Here is a 21251-nt window from a genome sequence, read left to right on the forward strand (position 1 = left end):
AGATCAACTCAATGCAAGGTAGGTCTATTCAAAAGCCTAATAGCAGCAGGGAAGAAGCTGTTCTTGAGTCGGTTGGTACCTCAGACTTTTACATCAGAATTGTACATCAGTCCAATATTGACTTCAATGGGCCGTAAAATTGGACGAGGTTCAAAAAGAATATTGCACCCAATCCTGTCAACTTTACGAAGGGTGGGTGGGTAAAGTTCAACATTCTCCCTCATCCCAAGGATTGGGTTAGAATTGCCCACAAACTAATGCTGACATTTACCAATCAGCAGGTTTCACCTGTGAACCAAGCCAGCAAATGTAAGCAAGCGATTTGACAATGATGGGTGTCACTGCGAAACCTAATCCTGTGCTTCAATATAGGGAACTACAGTTATCAACCAGGGAAGCTCTCAGCAGCAAATTCTAAGGAACTGGGTGATGGAAAATTGAGGGACTATTGTAATGACTTCAGTGTGACCCATGAGTTTGGCCTCTCAGAGTATGAGCTCCCTGATTGAGATTATAATTGCCAGCCCAATCAGGGAGCCTCACCTCTATGTAAACGTGGGAGTGTCAGGTCCACTCCGGATTCTGACTTTGTGCCTGAAACATTCTATTGAGTTTGTAAATAAAGGGAATCTGGTGAAGAGACACTGGTCTCTGAGGAGTTATTTCAGCTATGGCTGATAGTTGGTGGGATTATATACATGCAGTGCGAATAGCTTTCTGACAGTCTGCACCCTGACTGGGCGTAGGAATATTCAATAGAACAAATTGACCCAAACGGTTTGTTTTCTTTATTCTTTCATGGGAAGTGGGCATGACTGGCAAATCCAACATTTTGTGCTCATTCTGAGTGGATTTTTAGGTTATTCCAGAGGCAATTAAGACTCAATAAAAGCAAATTACTGTGGATGCTGGAATCTGAAACCAAAAGAGAAAATGCTGGAAAATCTCAGCAGGTCTGGCAGCATCCGTAAGGAGAGAAAAGAGCTGATGTTTCAAGTCCAGATGCTCCTTTGTCAAAACACCAGATTGTCTGGACTCGAAACATCAGCTCTTTTCTCTCCTTACAGATGCTGCCAGACCTGCTGAGATTTTCCAGCGTTTTCTCTTTTGGTGGCAATTAAGGCTCGATCACATTGTTGTGGCACTGAGTCATATACAGGCCAGACCGGGTAAGGACAGCAGATTTCCTTCTCTGAAGGGCATTAGTGAATCAAATAGAATAAAGAACTGTACAGCACAGGAACAGGCCCTTCGGCCCTCCAAGCCAATCACGTTGTCCTATCTAGACCAAATGCTAATATCCCTCTATTCCATGACTGTTCGTGTGTCTATCCAGATAAGTCCTCAATGTGACTAACATATCTGCCTCAAGCACCTCACTTGGTAGTGCATTCCAGGCCACCACGAATCTCTGTGCACAAACCTTCCCCTACACATCTCCACTGAACCTTTCCCCCTTTATCTTGAACTTGTGCCCCCTTGTAATTGTCATTTCTGCCCTGGGAAAAAACTTCCAACTGTTTACCCTATCTATACCCCTCATAATTTTATAAACTTCTATTAGGTCTCCCCTCAGCCTCCATCTTTCCAGGGAGAACAATCCCAGTTTGTCCAATCTCTCCTCGTAGCTAATGTCCTCCATACGAGGCAACATCCTGGTAAACCTTTTCTGTATTCACTCCAAAACCTCCATGTCCTTCTGGTAGTGTGGTGACCAGTATTGGACATAGTAGTCCAAATGTGGCCTAACCAACATTTTATACAATTGTAACATAATTTGCCAACTTTTATCCTCGATGCCCCATCCAATGATGGTAAGTGTACCATATGCTTTCTTCACCTGCGCTGCCACTTTTAAGGATCTATGGAGCTGTACTCCCAGATCTCTCTGTGCGTCCATGCTCCTGATGGTTCTACGATTTATCTTATAGCTCCCACTTGAATTGGATCTACCAAAATGCACCACCTTGTATTCGTCCGGATTAAATTCCATCTGCCATTTCTCCATCCAATTTTCCAGCCTATCGATATCCTGCTATATTCTCTGACAATCTTCATCACCATCCGCAGCTCTGCCAATTTTAGTATCATTCACAAACTTGCTAATCAGATCAGCTATGTTTTCTTCTAAGTCAGTTATACATATTACAAACAGCAGAGGGCCCAGCACTCACCGCTGTGGAGCACCACTAGTTAGAGATCTCCATTCAGAAAAACACCCTTCCACTGTTATCCTCTGTCTTCTATAGCCAAGCCAGTTCTGAATCAATTTGGCTAGTTCACCCCTGAACCCATGGGATTTAATCTTTTGCACCAGTCTGCATAAGGGACCTTGTCAAATGCCTCACTAAAGTCCATGTAGACAACATCCACAGTCCTTCCCTCGTCAACCATTTTCATCATCATCTCAAAAAACTCAATTAAATTAGTGAGACGTGACCTCCCTTGTACAAAACCATGCTGTCTATCATTCAGTTCCAAATGTGTACACATCCTATTCCTAAGAATCTTCTCCAACAACTTCACTATCACTCACATTAAGCTCACTGGCCTATAATTACCTGCGTTATCCTTGCTACCCTTCTTAAATCACAGGACAACATTGGTTAACCTCCAACCCTCTGGTACCTCACCAATGGCCAACGAGGAAACAAAGATTTCTGTTACAGGCCCAGCAACTTCCTCTCTTGGCTCCCTTCGTAATCTGGGATAGATGCCATCTGGCCCTGGGGATTTGTCTACCTTCGTGTTTTTTAATTCACCCAACACTTCCTCCCTCGTAATGATCACTTGTTCTAAATGATTTACATATCCCTCCGAGTCACCATCAATCAACCTCCTTTGTGAATACCGATGCAAAGTACTCATTGAGGATCTCACACACTTCCTTTGGTTCTACATATAATTTCCCTCCTTTGTCCTTTAGTGGACCAACTCTTTCTCTAGCTACCCTCTTGTCCCTAATATATGTATAAATTGCCTTAGATTCTCCTTAACCCGGCCTGCCTAGAACATTTTGTGACCTCTATTTTCCCCCCGACTCCCTTTTCTATTTTCCCTGCACTCTTCAAATGCTTCACCTGTTTTCAGTTCCCTAGGCATCATATATGCATCCTTTTTCTTTTCGACTAGACTTGCAATTTCCCTGTTCGTCCACATTTCTGAATTTTGCCTTTTCAGTCCTTCCTTTTCACAGGCACATGCCTGTCCTGCACTCCGATCAACAGCTCCTTAAAAACCTTCCATGTGCCAAATGCGGATTTACCCTCAAACAGCCTCTCCCAAACAACAGCTTCCAAATACTGCCTAATCCGGTTGTAGTTAGCTTTCTCATTGTGTGTTTTTTTTTAAACACAAATCAATGATATCGTTCATTATAGAAAGTGGCTTTATATTCCAGATTTATTAATTAAATTTAAATTCAACTAGGTGCCATTATGGGTTTTGAACCATGACCTCAGAGCAACATAAGCCCAGTGATGTTACCAGTAAGCCATCATCTTCCAAAAACACAATAACAGCTACCAGCTGAACGACACACGACCTGCAAGATTTTTGAGATGTATTTGTGTGCCTCTGTATTACATGTTTCCACTGTGTGTGTAAGGAGTGGAACAGTGGTTCACATTGCTGCCTCACTTTGTCAGGGACCCAGGTTCAATTCTGGCCTCGGGTCACTGTCTGTCTGGAGTTCGCACATTCTCCCCATGTCTGCATGGGTTTCCTCTGGGTGCTCCGGTTTCTCCGAAGTTGTGTGAGTTAGATGGATTGGCCATGCTAAATTGCTCCTTAGTTTCAGGGGACTTGCAGGGTAAATATTTGGGATTACCAGGATATGGTCTGGGTGGGATTGTGTTTGGTGCAGGCTCAATGGGCCAAATAGACTCCTTTGGGATTCTATGATTCTTACACAGTTCAAAGGTCAGAAGTTCAACTCTTAATTTTTCCACCCAAAGGTACTGAGGTCAACTGCAGGCCTGTGGTTGAAATGAATCAACTCAGGATAGACCAGTAACTGAACCTGAGCCTGGCAAAGCTGAGGAGAACACCAGGCAATGCCAGGCCTGCCACTCTTCAGGACTATCACGGACATTGGTAAGTGCAACACTGAGGCGAAACATCAGAGAAACATTATTATATTTTCCAGTTAACTTTTTTTTGAGCACTTTTGTTGGCTAGTTGTAAAATTTTGGAATGGAAGAAAATGGCTGTTGGTCTACCAGTCAAGATTTATCTGAATGGGCAATGAAGACCCTGTATCTTTTTCAATTGGTTGCAGGAAGTTGAAACACCGAGAGGCAGCCAATAGCCATTTGAGGCAGGAGGTCATGTGATGACACCTCCAATGGTTAGCACTGCTGCCTCACAGCACCAGGGATCTGGGTTCAATTCCAGCCTCGGGTCATTGTCTGTGTGGAGTTTGGATGTTTTCCCCGTGTCTGTGTGGGTTTCCCCCGGATGCTCCGGTTTCCTCCCAGTCCAAAGATGTGCATGTTAGGTGGATTGACATTGCTAAATTGCCCATTAGTGTCAAAGGTGTGTAGGTTAGGGGGATTAGCGGAGTAAATGCATTGGGTTGCGAAGATTGAACCTGAGTGGGTTGCTCTGTTGGAGAGTCAGTGCAGACTCGATGGACTGAATGGCCTCCTGCACTACAGGAATTCTATGATTCTGTGATAATATACACAGCCAGAGTTAACAGCGCTAATAACCACTTTAAAAGCTTTAAAAGCTGACTGGTTAGATGAGCTGCAAAGATCAGAAACAGTTGCTTGGGAGTACAGAGCATGAATATTGCTGAAAAGAGACTCATGGTGCCGAAACTGTTCATCATACTCTCACCAGGATTATCACAAGAATTCCAAAATCAGGAGAAACAACAACTTCATACAGTATGAAAAGAGGGCGTGGTTTTGTTGGCAAGTGGACTCCGATTGGTCAGACATTGCCATGGAAAATGTACCAGCTAATGGTGAATGACAGTTAACTGCCAAGCATAGTTTGAAAATGTAAACAAAGCAGCTTGACTCTGATTGGTCAAGATATTGCCTTGAAAAATTAACCAGCGAATGGCTATCACTTATGTTGTTTAGCTGAAACAGGCACAATGTGTGTACCTGTTCTTTCTGTCTGCAAAGAACAGGGTTTACAGTGTGGCATGTACTGGAAGCTACATATATTCATAGACAGGGCCCTGTTCTTTGCAGACAGAAAGAACATGTACACATATTGCACCTGTTGCAACGAAACAAATTAAGTGATAGTTGCTGCTTTTATCCAAGTGATATCCATTTGCTGGTTCATTCTTTGAGGCAATACCTTGACAAATCAGAGTCAAGCTGCTTGGTTTAATTTTCAAACAATGCTTGGTAGTTACCTGTCATTTGCCATTAACTGCTGCATTCTCCATGGCAGCATCTCTACCAATCAGAGTTCACTTGCCAACCAATCAACACTCACTTCTCACACAGTATATAACTGTTGTTTGCCCTGACATTGGTATTCTTGCTAATTGTCCTGAAGAGTGAAAGACAAAAAGCTTTGACAAAATGTCTTTTTTCAGCAACACATTTACAAAAGAAATGCCAAATTTTAATGGATCACAGCAGTCTACATTACAGGTGAGAATATAGACCCCCCCCATTGCTTTCTCCAGGGCAATGCTTTAATCAATCACAGCCAACAAATTAGCCTCCTCTCCTGTAGTAAAAATTGACGTGATCCTTTGAAATTTGGTATTCTTGTGTTTGTCCTGATGCGTATGAGATGAAAAACTTCAGCAACACGTCTCTCTTTTCAACAACATTCAAGATCAGGAATATTGGCACATCTCAGTTACAAAATTAATGGCAGGGTTCAGTAATTCTGTTGCAAAGCAACTTGAAGCTTTCCTGTCTAGTTAAACCTTTGTAAACTTCTTCTTCCCATTTTGAAGAGGAAAGACGTAGAGGAGGAAACATCCTGAGTTCTTACAGCAGGGTTCACTTTGGACCATGTCTGGGAGAGTCTGTCAGCTTTTTATTTGGACCATCGTGCTGTTAATCCCACTATTTGGAGTGGCATGGTGGCACAGTGGTTAGCAACGCTGCCTCACAGTGCAAGGTACCCGGGTTCGATTCCCAGCTTGGGTCACTGTCTGTGTAGAGTTTGCACATTCTCCAAGTGTCTGCATGGGTTTCCTCCGGGTGCTCCAGTTTCCTTCACAGTCCAAAGATATGTGGGTTAGGTTGGTTGGCCATGCTAAATTAACTGTAGTGTCAGGGGAATTGGCAGGGTAAATATGAGGGGGTTACGGGGTGGGATTGTGATCAGTACAGACTCGAATGGTCTCCTTCTGCACTGTAGGGTTTCTATGATTCTATGACATGTTTCGACATGCCAGAAAACAATAAATTCATGACAGCAAACTCAGCAGTCAAAGCCAATCCAATGTTGGAAATTCCCCTCATTAATCTGCTATAAGATTATTTGAAATTTAGTGTCTGGATGCATGGGGAAATCAGCGGTTCTGGGAACGGGAATCAGGACTCCAGATCCTGATTATTACAACAACTTCATTTCAATAGCAGCGTGAAACGTCCCAAGGTGCCTCATGTGAATGACGATCAAAGTAAATTCGCCATCAAACCAGTTAAAGAGATTTTGGGACTTGCGATCAAATGCTTGGTCAACGATATTGGATGAGATTTTCCGGCTCCCAGTCACTGTCGATGGGAATTCCCACGGATGTCACCCCACACTGGCAGGAAACCCGCAGAGAATCCCGTCGGTGTGAACGGCCAGAGAATTCCAGCCGTTAGGCTTTAAGCGTGCCCGGAAAGGTGGTTGTGTATTGGGGTGGGCGGTATCAGCTGTGGCTCCATTGCCAGCTTGCTCATCTCTGAAGGTTCTGGGTTCATGTCCCACCCCAGGGATTAATCCTAAAAATTAAGGCTGACTCTCCAGTGCAGCACTGAGGGAGCACAACACTGTCAGAGGTGCCCTCTTTTGGATGAGGTTTGCAAGGCCTCATGGATGATCCACGGCACGATTTGGAAAAGAGCAGGGGAGTTATAACCGGTTATCCTGATCAATACTCATCCCTCAACCGACATCACAAAAACAGATTATCCGCTCAAAATCACATTGCTGTTTGTGGGATCTTGCTGTGCACAAATTCACTGCTGTATTTCTTAGATTACAACTGTGATTACACTTAGAAGTGCTTCATTTATAGTTGCTTTATAGTTGCAAACCTTTCTTTTTCAGAATTGGCCATCAATTGAGTTCAAAGTTCGAACTGGCCTGTGATGCCCTTTGCAGTCGAATAGCCTACGAACACGTGGGTCCAGGGTGACAAATAAAGAAGAGTTGGGTCACAGTGCTGGGAAGCTGCCAGGATTATTAGCCCTTCGGAGTTTGTGGAGTGAATTGAAATGTTGAAATGGGATGTGGGCAGCTCTGGCCAAACCAACATTTGTTACCCATTGAATTGCCCTTGAGAAGGTGGTGGTGAGCTGCCTTTTTGAACTGACCGAGGTACATCCACAGGGCTGTTAGGAACAGCGTTCCAGGATTTTGACCCAGCGACAATGAATGACCACTGGCAGGTGAAACTAGAACTGGGGGCATAGCCTCAAAATAAGGGGGAACAGGTTTAGACTGAGTTGTGGAGGAACTTCTTCACCCAAAGGGTTGTGAATCTGTGGAATTCTCTGCCCAGTGAAGCAGTTGAGGCTACCTCATTGAATGTTCTTAAGGCAAAGATAGATACATTTTTGAACAGTAAAAGAAATTAAGGGTTATGGTTAACAGATAGATAAGTGGAGCTGAGTTTGTGAAAAGGTCAGCCATGATCTTATTGAATGGTACAGCAGGCTCGATGGCCTACTGCTGCCTCTGGTTCTCATGAAGGAATGGTGATGTATTTCCAAGTTAGGATGATGTGTGAGTTTGAGGGGGGAAGTTGCAGGTGGTGGTGTTCCCATTTATTTGCTGTCTTTGGCCTGTTAGGTGGTAGAGATCACAGCTCTGGAAGGAGCCTTGGTGACTATATACTATACATTGCTGCCACAGGGCACGATGGTGGAGGGAGTGAGTGTTTGTGGATGGGGTGCTGATCAAGCGGATTGCTTTGTCCTGGATGGTTAAAAGTTAATTTATTATTATTAAGTAGGCTTACATTAACACTGCAGTGAAGTTACTGTGAAAATCCCCTAGTCCGGTGGCTGTTCAGATTCACTGAGGGAAAATTTAGCACAGCCAATGCACCTAACCAGCGTGTCTTTCAGACTCTGAGAGGAAACCGGAGGAAACCCACGGAGGAAACGTGTAGACGCCGCACAGACAGTGGCCCAAGCCGGGAATTGAACCCGGATCGCTGGTGCTGTGAGGTAGCAGTGCTAACCACTGTGCCACCTTGTGGAGCTTCTTGACTATTGTCGGAGCTGTGTTCGAGCAGGCACGCCTGACTTGTGCCTTGTAGACGGTGGGCAGCTTTGGAGATCAGGAGGTGAGTCTCTTACCCACTCTTGTAGGCACAGTACATGGCCATCAGGGGGAGCTTTAGTGATAGTGTTACAGTCGACAGTACAGAAATAGGCCATTCAGCCCAACTAGTCTGTGCTGGTGGTAAAACTCCACATGAGCTTCCACCTGCCTCTTTTCATGTAACCCCAGCAGCATAACCTTTGATTCCTTTCTCCTTCATAGATTTATCTAGTTTTCAGTCAAATGCATCTGTTTTATTCACCTCAACTACTCATGGGAATGAGTTCCACAATTTAGCCACTTTCTGGGTGAGGGAAAATCCTGAATTTCATATTCGACTTATTGGACCTTAGCTTCTGACTCATGCAGCAGATGATGATGAATACTGAACTCCAGATTGGTGTTAGCAGGGGGCAGTTAAAGCATTGCTCTCATACAACACTGTGATGTATCACAGCTTGCTACAGCTCCTGCTCTGACCACAGACCACAAGAAACTTCAAAGGATCCAGTCCATCAGGCAAACCAGCCTCCTATCCATTGACTCTGTCTACACTTCCCACTGCTTCAGAAAAGCAGCCAGCATAATCAAGGACCCCACGCAGCCCCAGACATTCTCTCTTCCACTTTCTTCCATCAGAAAAAAGGTACAAAAGTCAGATAAAAACGTATCAACTGACTCAAGACAGCTTCTTCCCTGCTGCCATCAGACTTCCACCAGGTGTTCTTTCTGGTTGTATCACAGCTTGGTCTGGGCTCCTGCTCTGCCCAAGACCACAAGGAACGACAAAAGGTTGTGAATGTAGCCCAACCCATCACGCAAACCAGCCTCCCATCCATTGACTCTGTCTACGCTTTCCACTGCCTCGGCAAAGCAGCCAGAATAATTAAGGACCCCACGCACCCCGGACATTCTCTCTTCCACCTTCTTCCGTTGGGGAAAAAATGTAAAAGTCTGAGGTCACGTACCAACCGACTCAAGAACTGCTTCTTCCCTGCTGCTGTTGGACTTTTGAATGGATTTCCCTTGCATCAAGTTGATCTTTCTCTGCATCCTAGCTATGACTGTAACACTACATTCTGCAATCTCTTGTTTCCTACTCTATGAATGGTATGCTTTGTCGGTATAATGCGCAAGAAACAATACTGTTCACAGTATGCTAATACATGTGACAATAATAAATCAGATTAAATTGAAATCAAGACCTTTGAATGGACTTACCATATATTAAGCTGATCTTTATCTACACCCGAACTGTAACTGCAACATTATATTCTGCAACCTTTCCTTTCCTTCTCCCCTATGTACTCTATGCTTCGTTCGTATAGCACGCAAGGAACTTTACTTCTCACTGTATCCCGATACATGTGACAATAATAAATCAAACCAGCATGTGTGTTTTCCAATAGTAGTCATGGACCAGGAACAGGCCCTAAGCCTGGCTAACTTCACTCTGAGCCTTGCAGGCTGGGAATTAATTTTGCTTTCAGTTCCCAGTGTATTATTCTGCAGTTTAGTATGTTCCGTCCGGCATTAGCAATTCCAGAGGATCTCAGATGTGTAGCGTAGACGTCAGGGACTTACCTCGGTGACGTAAGGGGTATACGGGAGGGTTTTGCTGGTATCCTCTGGGACGTTTTCCAATGTTTTTTGTGTAGTTTGTGGATCTGCTATGGAAGTTGGTTTGGCCACCACGCTGACCCTGGTCGAACTCCTCGTGGCTGCCAGCGCCGTGGTGGCTGCGGCAGTCGCTAAGGGCACAATGGCGATGGTGCGGCTGGTCGGCATGGCAACGGTACTGGTGCTGGTGCTGGTGGTGGCGGTGGTGGTTGCCGTGCTTGCGGTGGTTGCCAGCAGAGCCGTGGTGGCGGCGGCGGCTGGCATCGTGATGGGAGCCGGAGCTGCCGTCGTGGTCGCTGCGGTGGTCAGGGCAGTGGAGGCGGGTGTGGGCGAAGTGGCAGTGCTACCTCCTGCCAGGACGGTATCCCGGAACGTGAAGGCAAACGGCTGGAGGGACCCAAAGGTTGAGGCGGAAGGTGGAGATGTAACAGGCCTGGTCGTGCTGGTGGTAAATCGCAGCTCAGTGTCAAAGTCAAAATCTGAAAAGAAACAAAAGCTCAACGTTAAATCTAGTAAACGCATAGAACAGAAGGCCATTCAGCCCATCATGTGGGTGCTGGCTCTTTAATCCCACCCTCTAACTCTCTCCCATGTCTTCTAGATTTTCCCTCCATTTATCCAATTCTCTTTTGAAAGTTACTATCAAATTTTTTCAACAATTTTTCCACTCCAACTCAATTTTCAAGTTTGCTGATGACACCACCGTAGTGGGTCAGTTCTCATACAATGATGAGACGGAAAATGGCAGAGAATCTGATGAACAGGTTCAGCAACAATAATCTCTCCCTCAATGTCAACAAAACGAAGGAGATTGTCATCAACTTCAGGAAGCGTAGTGAAGGACATGCCCCGTCTACATCAATGGGGATGAAGTAGAAAGGGTCAGGTTTTTGGGTGTCCAGATCACCAACAATCCGTCCTGGTCTCCCCATGCTGACACTATAGTAAAGAAATCCCACAAATGTCTCTACTTTCTCAAATGGCGAAGGGAATGTGGCATGTCCGCTACGACTCTCGCAAACATTTACAGATGCACCATAGAAAATATTCTTTCTGAATGTATCACAGCTTGGTATGGCTTCTGCTCTGCCCAAGACTGCAAGAAACTCCAAAGTGTGGTGAGCGAAGCCCAGTCCATCACTTAAAGTCCACTCGTTGACACTGTCCACACTTCCCACTGCCTCGATAAAGCATAATTAAGAAAACAACTAGAGTATTTCAGCCGGCGTCTGATAATTGGCCTCACTTGCTCTTAAGCGTGAAGGGCTACTCATTGCTTATGGACGGGTCACCCTTTTACCCCTAATCCCACCTCCGGGAACACAGCAATTGGCGCTTGCCCACCTTCTTTCTCATCATTGCGTTGGGGTGAAAATTCTGCCCAGGGACTCTGGGCAGTTCCTTGCTCCGCTCCGATTTCAGTCACCTGCCTGTAACCAGCCAGGATCAACTCACTCAAACTATGATCACACTGAATTCTGACAGGCTGAGCTTTTACTAATGAATGGGGCAGCAGGGGTGGGGCACAGTGGGTTAGCACTGCTGCCTCACAGCGCCAGGGACCCAGGTTCAATTTGGTCACTGTCTGACTGGAGTCTGCACATTCTCCCCGTGTCTGCTTGGGTTTCCTCTGGATGCTCCAATTTCCTCCCACAGTCTAAAGATGTGCGGGTTAGGTGGATTGGCCATGCTAAATTGCCCCTTGGTGTCAGGGGAACTAGCAGGGTAAATATATGAGGTTATGGGAATAGCACCTGGGTGAGATTGTGGTCCATGCAGACTCGATGGGCCGAATGGCCTCTTTCTGCATTCTAGGGATTTTATGATTCTATGACCGTTCTAATCACTCTGTGTGCGCCTCGGACCCAGTGACTGCTGGGTAATATTCTGACAAATCCGGAAGTCTCTGGAAAAATCTAGCTATCGAGGGAAGGTGGATAAGGAAGCGCTTACAGCTGGGGAGCTCATTAAAATGGAACTATTTCTAACCTGACCCTCTGTCTCTCAATCAGGAATAAAGGCAGATTAACTTGAACCATCGAGCCTAAGCCTGCGATGCTGTTGCAGAGACACTGAAAACTGTGCTGACAGATAACTCTTACCGTGCAGGACAGACCATAATTGTCCCAACAATCCCTTCCTGCACCCCTGACCCATCCTCCACCTCTAGCCTCACCCGGCCCCCTCCGTCAAGCCTACCCCCTCCGCCACCCCTGCCCCCTCAATCACCCCTACCCCCTCCGCCATCCCCACCCCCTCTGCCACCCCTACCCCCTCTGCCACCCCTGCCCCCTCAATCACCCCTACCCCCTCCGCCATCCCCACCCCCTCTGCCACCCTTACCCCCTCTGCCACCCCTGCCCCCTCAATCACCCCTACCCCCTCCGCCATCCCCACCCCCTCTGCCACCCCTACCCCCTCTGCCACCCCTGCCCCCTCAATCACCCCTACCCCCTCCGCCATCCCCACCCCCTCTGCCACCCCTACCCCCTCTGCCACCCCTGCCCCCTCAATCACCCCTACCCCCTCCGCCATCCCCACCCCCTCTGCCACCCTTACCCCCTCCGCCACCCCTGACCCCTCCCCACTCCCACGTTAATCACTGGACGGTGGTCCCTAGTGTGTTATCCAGGATTTGTTTGATTCTATAACACTTCAACGGAACTGTTCTAGAGGAAATTGGATTATTATTTGATAAAGGCAAGGCAAATAGCTGGATATAGCACTTGGGGCAAATGGACTCAAAGGTTTTGGGGAGAAAGGAGGATTAGGTTGTTGAGTTGGACAATCAGCCACGATCGTGACGAATGGCAGAGCAGGCTCGAAGGGCCAAATGGCCTCCTGTTGCTCCTATGTTTCCGTGTCCTATGTCTCTAATGGGGAGAAGGTGGGGGAGTGGCAGTAGTGAAATTGTTCATATGGAGAGCCGGCACGTACACGATGGGCCGAACGGCCTCTTTCTCCGCTGTAGCCGTTCTATGATTGTGGACAGGTGGGGAGTTGCAGGTCAGTAAATTCAATCAAACTTGCAAATTACCATAAACTGCGGCTGTGAAGCCTCTTGCTGTTTGGACAGACGTTAAACGAATGCCGAAAATTTCCTGTAGCTCTTGGTTTTGCAGAAGGTGGAACATTAACGATATTAGGCAGAGGAGTAACAAAGGGCTCAGTGGTAACAATAAGGGTCAAATTTAACAATAACATCATGTCCAACCCCTCACCGACTGCCTCACTGATTGGTCAAGGCATTTTATGAGGGGATGGCACAGTGGTTAGCGCTGCTGCCTCCCAAGCCAGGGACCTGGGTTTGATTTCTGGCTTGGGTCACTGTCTGTGTGGAGTTTGCACATTCTCCCCGTGTCTGCTTGGGTTTCCTCCAGGTGCTCTGGTTTCGTCCCACAGTTGAAAGATATGCAGGCGAGGTGGACTGGCCTTGCTAATTTGCCACTTAATTTCAAGGGGACTAACAGGGTAGATAAGAGAGGCTATGGGGATAGAGGCTGGGTGGGATTGTGGTTGGTGTAGATTCGATGGGCCGAATATCCTCCTTGTGCACTGTAGGGACTCAATGATTCTAAGATCTACAGAATGAGGCACACGAATTTTCTGACCTAGAGGAAACCCCCCTAATCAGGAGGCAATCAGAGCCTTCTTAACTGAGTCACAGCCAACTTTGGGTTGATATCAGAACAGAAGATGCCTCAAAGACTCAGCAGATCAGGCGGGCACGTGTGGAGAGAGAGTTTACAGGCTGGATTAATGTACTCCCAACAGGTGTGCTTTCGGTGTGAAGGGGTGGGGTCAGGTAAAATAGGGCAGGTTCAAACCCCACCACTTCCTGCCCACCCTCAAACACCCTGCCCAGGACATGGTAGGTGGACAGACACTAAGATCAGGGGCCTGCTGACCACACGTAAATAAATAATCAAGGATCAATTGAGCTTCTCAACAAGACAACTGACCCCAGTAATATCCTGCCCACGCCACAATGCAGCACCATTCTTCGAGGAAGCCCTTTGCGTAATGAGGAGCACTCTCCCCCACCAAATAGTATCTCCCCCATTTCTTCCTGCTCACCTGATCACCACAACCTGCCAACCTCATCCCCCACACCCCTCTCTAAACAGGCCAAGCACTTGCTGCCCAATACCCTGAACTTACCGTACTCCAGGATCCATTTGGCCTCCTTCTTGGAACTGGCTGCAGCCTTGGCAATGTCCACTACAGAGTTCACCCACTACAGCGGCACGGTGGCACAGTTATTAACACTGCTGCCCCACAGCACCACGGACCCTGGTTCAATTCTGGCCTCAGGTCACTGTCTGTGTGGAGTTGCACATTCTCCCCTCTTCTGCACGGGTTGCCACTTACTGTCAGGGGGATTAGCAGGGTAAGTACAAAGCAAGTACTACCAATTTTCCTCTACGTTTTGTAACACCTATTCCTCAAGCCTGAAAATCTCAACAGGTCAATCCCTGTTCTTCTCCTATTTCTATCCAAGAGTTTCTCTGTACGTGGATGGGATTGCTGTTGGTGCAGGCTTGATGGGCCAAATGGCCTTTCTGCACTGTAGGGATTCTATGATATGTTGACCAAAGGGTGCCCTGGATTTATTTATTCATTAAAATCAGAGTAAGAAGTGAGAAAACATTAAATAGCGATTGGCCCCTTTCTGTGTCTTGGTGGAGATGAGATGTCTACCGCTATCTTCATAAAGAGTATAAATTATTCATGTGACTGTCAGAATCAGGGATATTTTTGAAAGTGTAGATAATTAGTTTAATTTTCTATTTGGGACATCTCAGAAGTGCCAATTTGTCACAGTGATGGGTTGCAGGGGAGGTACCATTTTGTTCTGGATTTCTGAGTGTGTTTATACACAGGCATGGGCCATTTACATTTAGAGCTGGAACAGCTCAGAAAGAGACAGCAAGAGAAAGCTGCCAGGAGCTGTACTCCAATAAGCAACAAGGCAGCGAAATCTATGCTTGAGATGGGATGCTCCCAACAGTGAAATGCTAAAGGTAAGTTGGCAGGTCACCCAGCCTTATGGTACTGGCAGGGCCCCAAGACACCTCGTGCCTCAGAGACAGAGGGAACACTGGGGAGAAACAAAGTGAATTCCTGGCAGCTGTAGCACACCTTGTTTCAGTCCAAAGGAATGCTCAAGTCCCTGGAACGTACAGAGAAACTCTTGGATAGAAATAGAAAAAGACCAGGGATTGACCTGTTGAGATTTTCAGGCTTGAGGAATAGATGTTACAAAATGTAGAGTTAAATTGGTAGTACTTGCTTTGTTTAATTCTTGAACAGTAAAGGGTTTTGTTTGAAACATGGAAACTTGTGAGTTATCCTTTCAGCTAATAATTGGAAGTTCAAATTTCTTTTTAAAAGTTAATGGTCTCCTTGAGATCGTAACAATTGGTTTATATCCTTGAAAAGGAAATAAATTGCATGGCTATGATGAATGAGCAGGGGAAGTGGGACTAATTGGACAGTCCCTTCAAAGAGCTGCCGCAGTCCCAATGTACTGAATGACTCTCTCTGTGTTCCGTAATTCCATTCCATTCTATTAATAACGTACAAATACAGCAGAGTTCAGAGAGTTCCACAATCTGCTACATCCCTGATCAAACTCCCAGCAATTTGGCTTTTCTGAAAACATTTTGCGTAATTTTTCACTCTCCTCCTTCCTCTCTGCGCTGCCCTCGCCCTCACTTTGGGTTAGGTCCCTCCTACTCCAAGACCTGGGAAGTGCTCCTCATGTGTCTGCCAACCCAAACCTCTCCAGCAGAAATGATGTCTCCGTTCCACAATCACCATCTCCCAAGAACAGAGACGGATAAAGAACATTCTGCTTGATCTACAACCTGGCACAGGGCACTGGAGTTAGCACTGATGCCTCACAGCTCCAGGGACCTGGGTTCGATTCCCGACTTGGATCACTACCTGCATGGAGTTTGCACGTTCTCCTTGTGTTTGTTTGGGTTTCCTCCGACTGCTCCAGTTTCCTCCCACAGCCCAAAGATGTGCGGGTTAGGTTGATTAGAGCGCTAAATTAACCCTTAATTTCCTGGGTTGTGATAGGGTAGAGGGATTAGCAGGGTACCTAAGCAGGGATAGGGCCTGGGTGGGATTGTTGTCGGTGTAGACTTGATGGGCCGAATGGCCTCCTTCCGTACTATTGGGTTTCTATGGGCCTCATGAGCTATTTTGTTCAGTTTGCCATCGTTGAATGTTCTCTGTGATATCCCACATTCTGGGGTTTACTAAAATCACTGGGGTTTAACTTCCCTGAGAGCTGGGGACAAGACCACAGTTTGAAAATGACAGGAAGATCAGTTAACACGGCAGCCGGGGTTGTCAGTGTGGACCACTTGCCTCTCCTCATAACTTTGTGCACATATCAGATAAGGACAGGAGTCCATTTGCTTGTGAAGCTGCACATGGTTAAATAATTCACTGCCTTGACTCACAAGAGGAGCATTTGGCTGAGGCACCACAAGGCAGCCAGTGCCAGTGGAACAATAACCCTGACACAAGCCACCAGGGAAGAAAATCCTAACCGCGTAAAATGGACCCCGTGCCATGTATTTCTGGTTGGAGGGTTGATCTTTTGCAGGTCCTGCCCCGGGAATGACATTAAGAAATCTTTCTCCTTTCATTTTTGCCGAAACATTTTCATTCGATTCAAGTTAAAGCTGGAAGAGTTCGAAATCAAAATGGACTTTGTCGATCTTCATTGAAGAGAAATGACCCAATGAGGAAGAAAAGGGAAGGTTTGGAAACCAAGTCGAAATCATGGTTACCGTTTAAATTGGGCAGCACAGTGGTTAGCGCCGCTGCCTCACAGCGCCAAGGACCTGGGTTCAGTTCCAGCCTTGGGTGACTGTCTGTGTGGAGTCGTAGAGGCATGGAAACAGGCCCTTTGGCCCAACTTGTCCATGCCTTCCCTTTCTTTAACCACTAAGCTAGTTCCAATTGCCGTCATTTGGCCCAAATTCCTCTATACCTTTCTTACCCATGTAACTGCCTGAATGCTTTTCAAGGGACCAATTTGTAGCTGCCTTTATACCACCTCTGGCAGCCCGTTCCAGACACTCACCACCCTCTGTGTGAAAAAATTGCCCCTCTGGACCCTTTTCTATCTCTCCCTCTCATCTTAAACATATGCCCTCTAGTTTTAGACTATCTAGATGATCTATGCCCCTTATTATTTTATAGACCTCTACAAGTTCACTCCTAAGTCTCCTGCGCTCCAGAGAAAAAGGTCCCAGTCTATCCAGCCTCTCCTTATAGTTCAAGCCACCAAGTCCCGATAACATCCTAGTAAATCTTTTCTGCACTCCTTTTAGGTTTGGGAAATTTTTTTTTTGTTTGTTGGTGGGATGTGGGTCTCGTTGGCTGGGCCAGCGTTTATTGCCCATCCCTAACTGCCCTTGAACTGAGAGTCTCGCTCGGCCATTTCAGAGGACCAACCAGAAAGCCAACCACGTTGCCGTGGATCTGGAGTCAGACGTAGGCCAGATCGGGTCTGGGCTTGTTGACTCCCTCTGCGAGAAACACGCTGCGGGGAGGTCAGAAAATCCCCCCACACCACTCAGTGTTCAAAAACAAACCCCCCCAATGTCCTTCACCATTGGGTGGGGGGCGATTAAGAGGACTGAGAATGGGTTCAGAGGTTCTCAAATGATGGAGGGAGTGCAGGAAGGACCTTTGGAGGGTAAGGCTCAGACATTACTGATGGAGAGAATGAGGGTGAGTAGTGGCTGGAAAGGCAGAGTCAGAGAAGAAAATGTTTGAAAAGGGTTAAAGAAAAATGAGTTGATAAAAGGCACAAGTGATGGGTGGAGGTAGAGCGTTAGCTTTTGATGAAGAGGCCGTTGACAACACAAACAGTATATTTGATATCTATTCCCAGGTGAGGTAAATCTATAAGGGTATACTTCAAACTGAACCCTCACACTTCAAACCAGTGTTCTGCTCCTCTTCCTTTCTTGTCAACAGCATCCATAAACATTCATTTCCCTCACAGTGGCACAGTGGTTAGCACTGCTGCCTCACAGCTCCAAGGACCTGGGTTCGATTCCCAGCTGGGTCATTGGCATAGTATCAAAGAATTCCACATTGCAGTTAGAGGCTATTCGGCCCATCAAATCTGCACCAACCACAATCCCACCCAGGCCCTATCCCCATAACCCCATGTATTTACCCGAGCCAGTCCCCTTGACACAAAGGGGCAATTTAGCATGGTCAATCACACCTAACCCACATATCTTTGGACTATGGGAGGAAACCGGGGCACCCAGAGGAAACCCACGCAGACACGGAGAAAATGCGCAGACTCTGTACAGATAGTGACCCCAGCTGGGAATCGAACCCTGGCTCTGTGGGCGCTGTGAGGCAGCAGTGCTAACCACTGTGCCACCATGTCTGTGTGGAGTTTGCATGTTCTCCCTGTGTCTGTGTGGGTTTCCTCCAGGGCTCCAGTTTCCTCCCAAAGCCTGAAAGACGTGTTGGTTAGATGCATTGGTCATGCTAAATTCTCCCTTGGTGTACAGGTGCTGGAATGTGGTAACTAGGGGATTTTCACAGTAACTTCGCTGCATTTTAAGCCTACTTGTGATTAATAAATAAACTTTTACTTTGACCTCTTTTTTTTCCATCAATTATACTGATCTTGCTGATGATTATAGATTACAATAGGAAGAAAAAAACACATTGGCATCTTTTATTGGTAAAACCAGCACCACTTTACTCACTGCTCCCTCCCCCTGCCCCCTCTGACGGGTTCTGGGGAGAGGAGAGGAGTGTAAAATAGTATGGATAAGATATCCTCTGGGATCCTGCTCAGGCCGACCTGGATGGGGTTTTATGGTATCGTAGGCAGGGCTTGAATGGAAAGTTTGTCCTATCAAGGCCCATCATTCCTGAGCAGAATCTTTGAAAGGAATCTGCAATTAGTCTCCTGTTTGGATTCAAGCAAATAAAACCAAAAGTAAAAATTAGACTAATATTGTGAAGTTTTACCTCACGCAAAGATTGAGCTGGGTTAGACAAGGGAAGAACTGTGGACTTGCTTAAAATTGAACAGGATGTTGCAGTGATGAAACTTGTGATGACTTCAGGCTAATGAGATTAGTTTGTGACAGTAAGAACTACTGGGCACCCAGGGGCTTGGGTGTATTATTGACCACAGTAACCACATTTTAATTTGATGTTTTAAGTTTCCTTTTGACTTTGTTTTTGGTTCGGGCGGGTCCCCCTCCTTTTGGGGAGCTGCCCCTTTTAAGTTGTCCCTGAGTTAATTTGAGTTAGTTTTGCTCGTTTGGCTAACAAGAGCTACCTGATGAGTCCTAATTTGATGGGGCGTTAAATCAGGGAGCCTCACGCTCCCTATTTAAAGCAGGTGTGTCAGACTCCCAGCCCACATTCAGCAGGGAGCAACTGGAGAGCTGGCTGTGTACAGATGTATGGTGTAAATAAAGTAACTTGGTGACGGGACTTTCACCTCCGTGGAGTTATTACAAAACTTCAGGATTCTTCTAGAATGGATGGAATATTTTGGGCCAAATATTCATCATGCACCTTGACACCAGACCATTCTCTGTTCTGTAGTCTAACCACAGAACTAAAAGATAAGTTTATATCCACTCAGACCGCTCTTTAAACAGATCATAAGTAAAATTAAAGGTAGGAATAACTACAGCCAATCCACTACCATGACTTATTAAAATTTGCTCTTGGGATGTAAGTCTCACTGGCAAGACCAGCATTTATTGCCCACCCCTAACTGCCCTTGAGAAGGTGGTGGTGAGCTGCTTTCCTGAACAGCAGCAGTACATGTGGTGTAGCTATGCTGTTAGGAAGGCAGCTTTAGGATTTTGACCCAGCAACAGTGATGGAACAGTGATATATTTCCAAGTCAAGATATTGAGCAACTCAGTGGGAGGAACTTGCAGTTTCATAGAATCCCGATAGGGCAGAAGGAGGCCATTCAGCCCATTGAGTCTGCACTCACTCTCCAACAGAGTATCTCTCCTCATGCCCTTTCCCCATAATCCCTCATATTTACCCAACTAATCCCCCTCACCTACACTAAGGGGCAATTTAGCAAGGCCAATCTATCTAACCTGTACATCTTCGGACCGTGGAGGAAACCGGAGCACCCAAAGGAAACCCACGCAGACATGGGGAAAACGTACAAACTCTACACAGACAGTCACCCAAGCTGGAATTGAACCCGGGTCCCTGGTGCTGAGGCAGCAGTGCTAATCACTGCCACTGTGATGGAGTTCCCGTGCATCTGCTGCCCTCCTTTAGGTGGCAGAGGTCACAGGTTTGGAAGGTGCTGTCGAAGGAGCCTTGGTGAGTTGCAGGTGGATACACACTGCTGCTATTGTGCGCTGAAGGAGGTGGGATCTGTATGGTTTACACATCCTCCTCGTGTCTGCGTGGGTTTCCTCTGGGTGCTCTGGTTTCCTCCCACAGCACAAAGATGTGCGGGTTAGGTTGATTGGCCCTGCTAAAATTGCCCCTTAGTGTCCTGAGATGCATAGGTTAGAGGGATTAGCGGGTAAATGTGTGGGGATATGGGGGTAGGGCCTGGGTGGGATTGTGGTCAGTGCAGACTCGATGGGCCAAATGGCCTCTTTCTGCACTGTAGGGTTTCTATGATTCTATGATTGAATTTTTATGGTAATTGATGGGGGGTGGGGGAGGGCAATAGAACAGAGAACTGCCTACCAGCTGGAAAGTTGGGGCTGGGGCCCTGCCTTTGCTGGCCCGAGGAACTGCGACTGTATTTTATATGGCTCAGGTAATTAACCGAGGATTTCCAGCGAATGAGGAAGCTCGCTGCTCTCAGACTCAGCAGTGCCACTAAAAGCAGAGGCCACTACTGGAACTGCAGCCAGCCTGGGAAACTTGTGCAGGGGCAGAACCTCCTGCTTGTTGTTCCATTACAGGGTATAAGGTTCACCATTACCCTCCTTTGAGCCCTCATGCAGGCAGTGGGGAGATGTCCTTATTGGCCATTAATTGGGAACATATCATCAAATTCTATAGTGCAGAAGGAGGTCATTCGGCCCATCAAGTCTACACCAACCACAATCCCATCCACACCCCCTATCCCATAACCTCTTGCATTTACCCTAGCTAGT

At 46.6% G+C, this 21251-nt stretch overlaps 1 protein-coding gene across 1 annotated transcript in view; it reads right to left on the reverse strand.

Annotated features, from left to right (window-relative positions):
• Positions 1-21251, reverse strand: part of LOC145357742 (uncharacterized) — a 245807-nt gene that overhangs the window by 15551 nt on the left and 209005 nt on the right. The window contains exon 3 of the mRNA XM_080211187.1: positions 10054-10568. Coding sequence (XP_080067313.1) covers positions 10054-10568 — 515 coding nt within the window. The remainder of the gene's footprint in view (positions 1-10053; positions 10569-21251) is intronic.

Source organism: Carcharhinus amblyrhynchos, chromosome 24 (genome assembly GCF_965287045.1).
Source record: "Carcharhinus amblyrhynchos chromosome 24, sCarAmb.v2.hapA, whole genome shotgun sequence".
Lineage (NCBI taxonomy): Eukaryota > Metazoa > Chordata > Chondrichthyes > Carcharhiniformes > Carcharhinidae > Carcharhinus > Carcharhinus amblyrhynchos.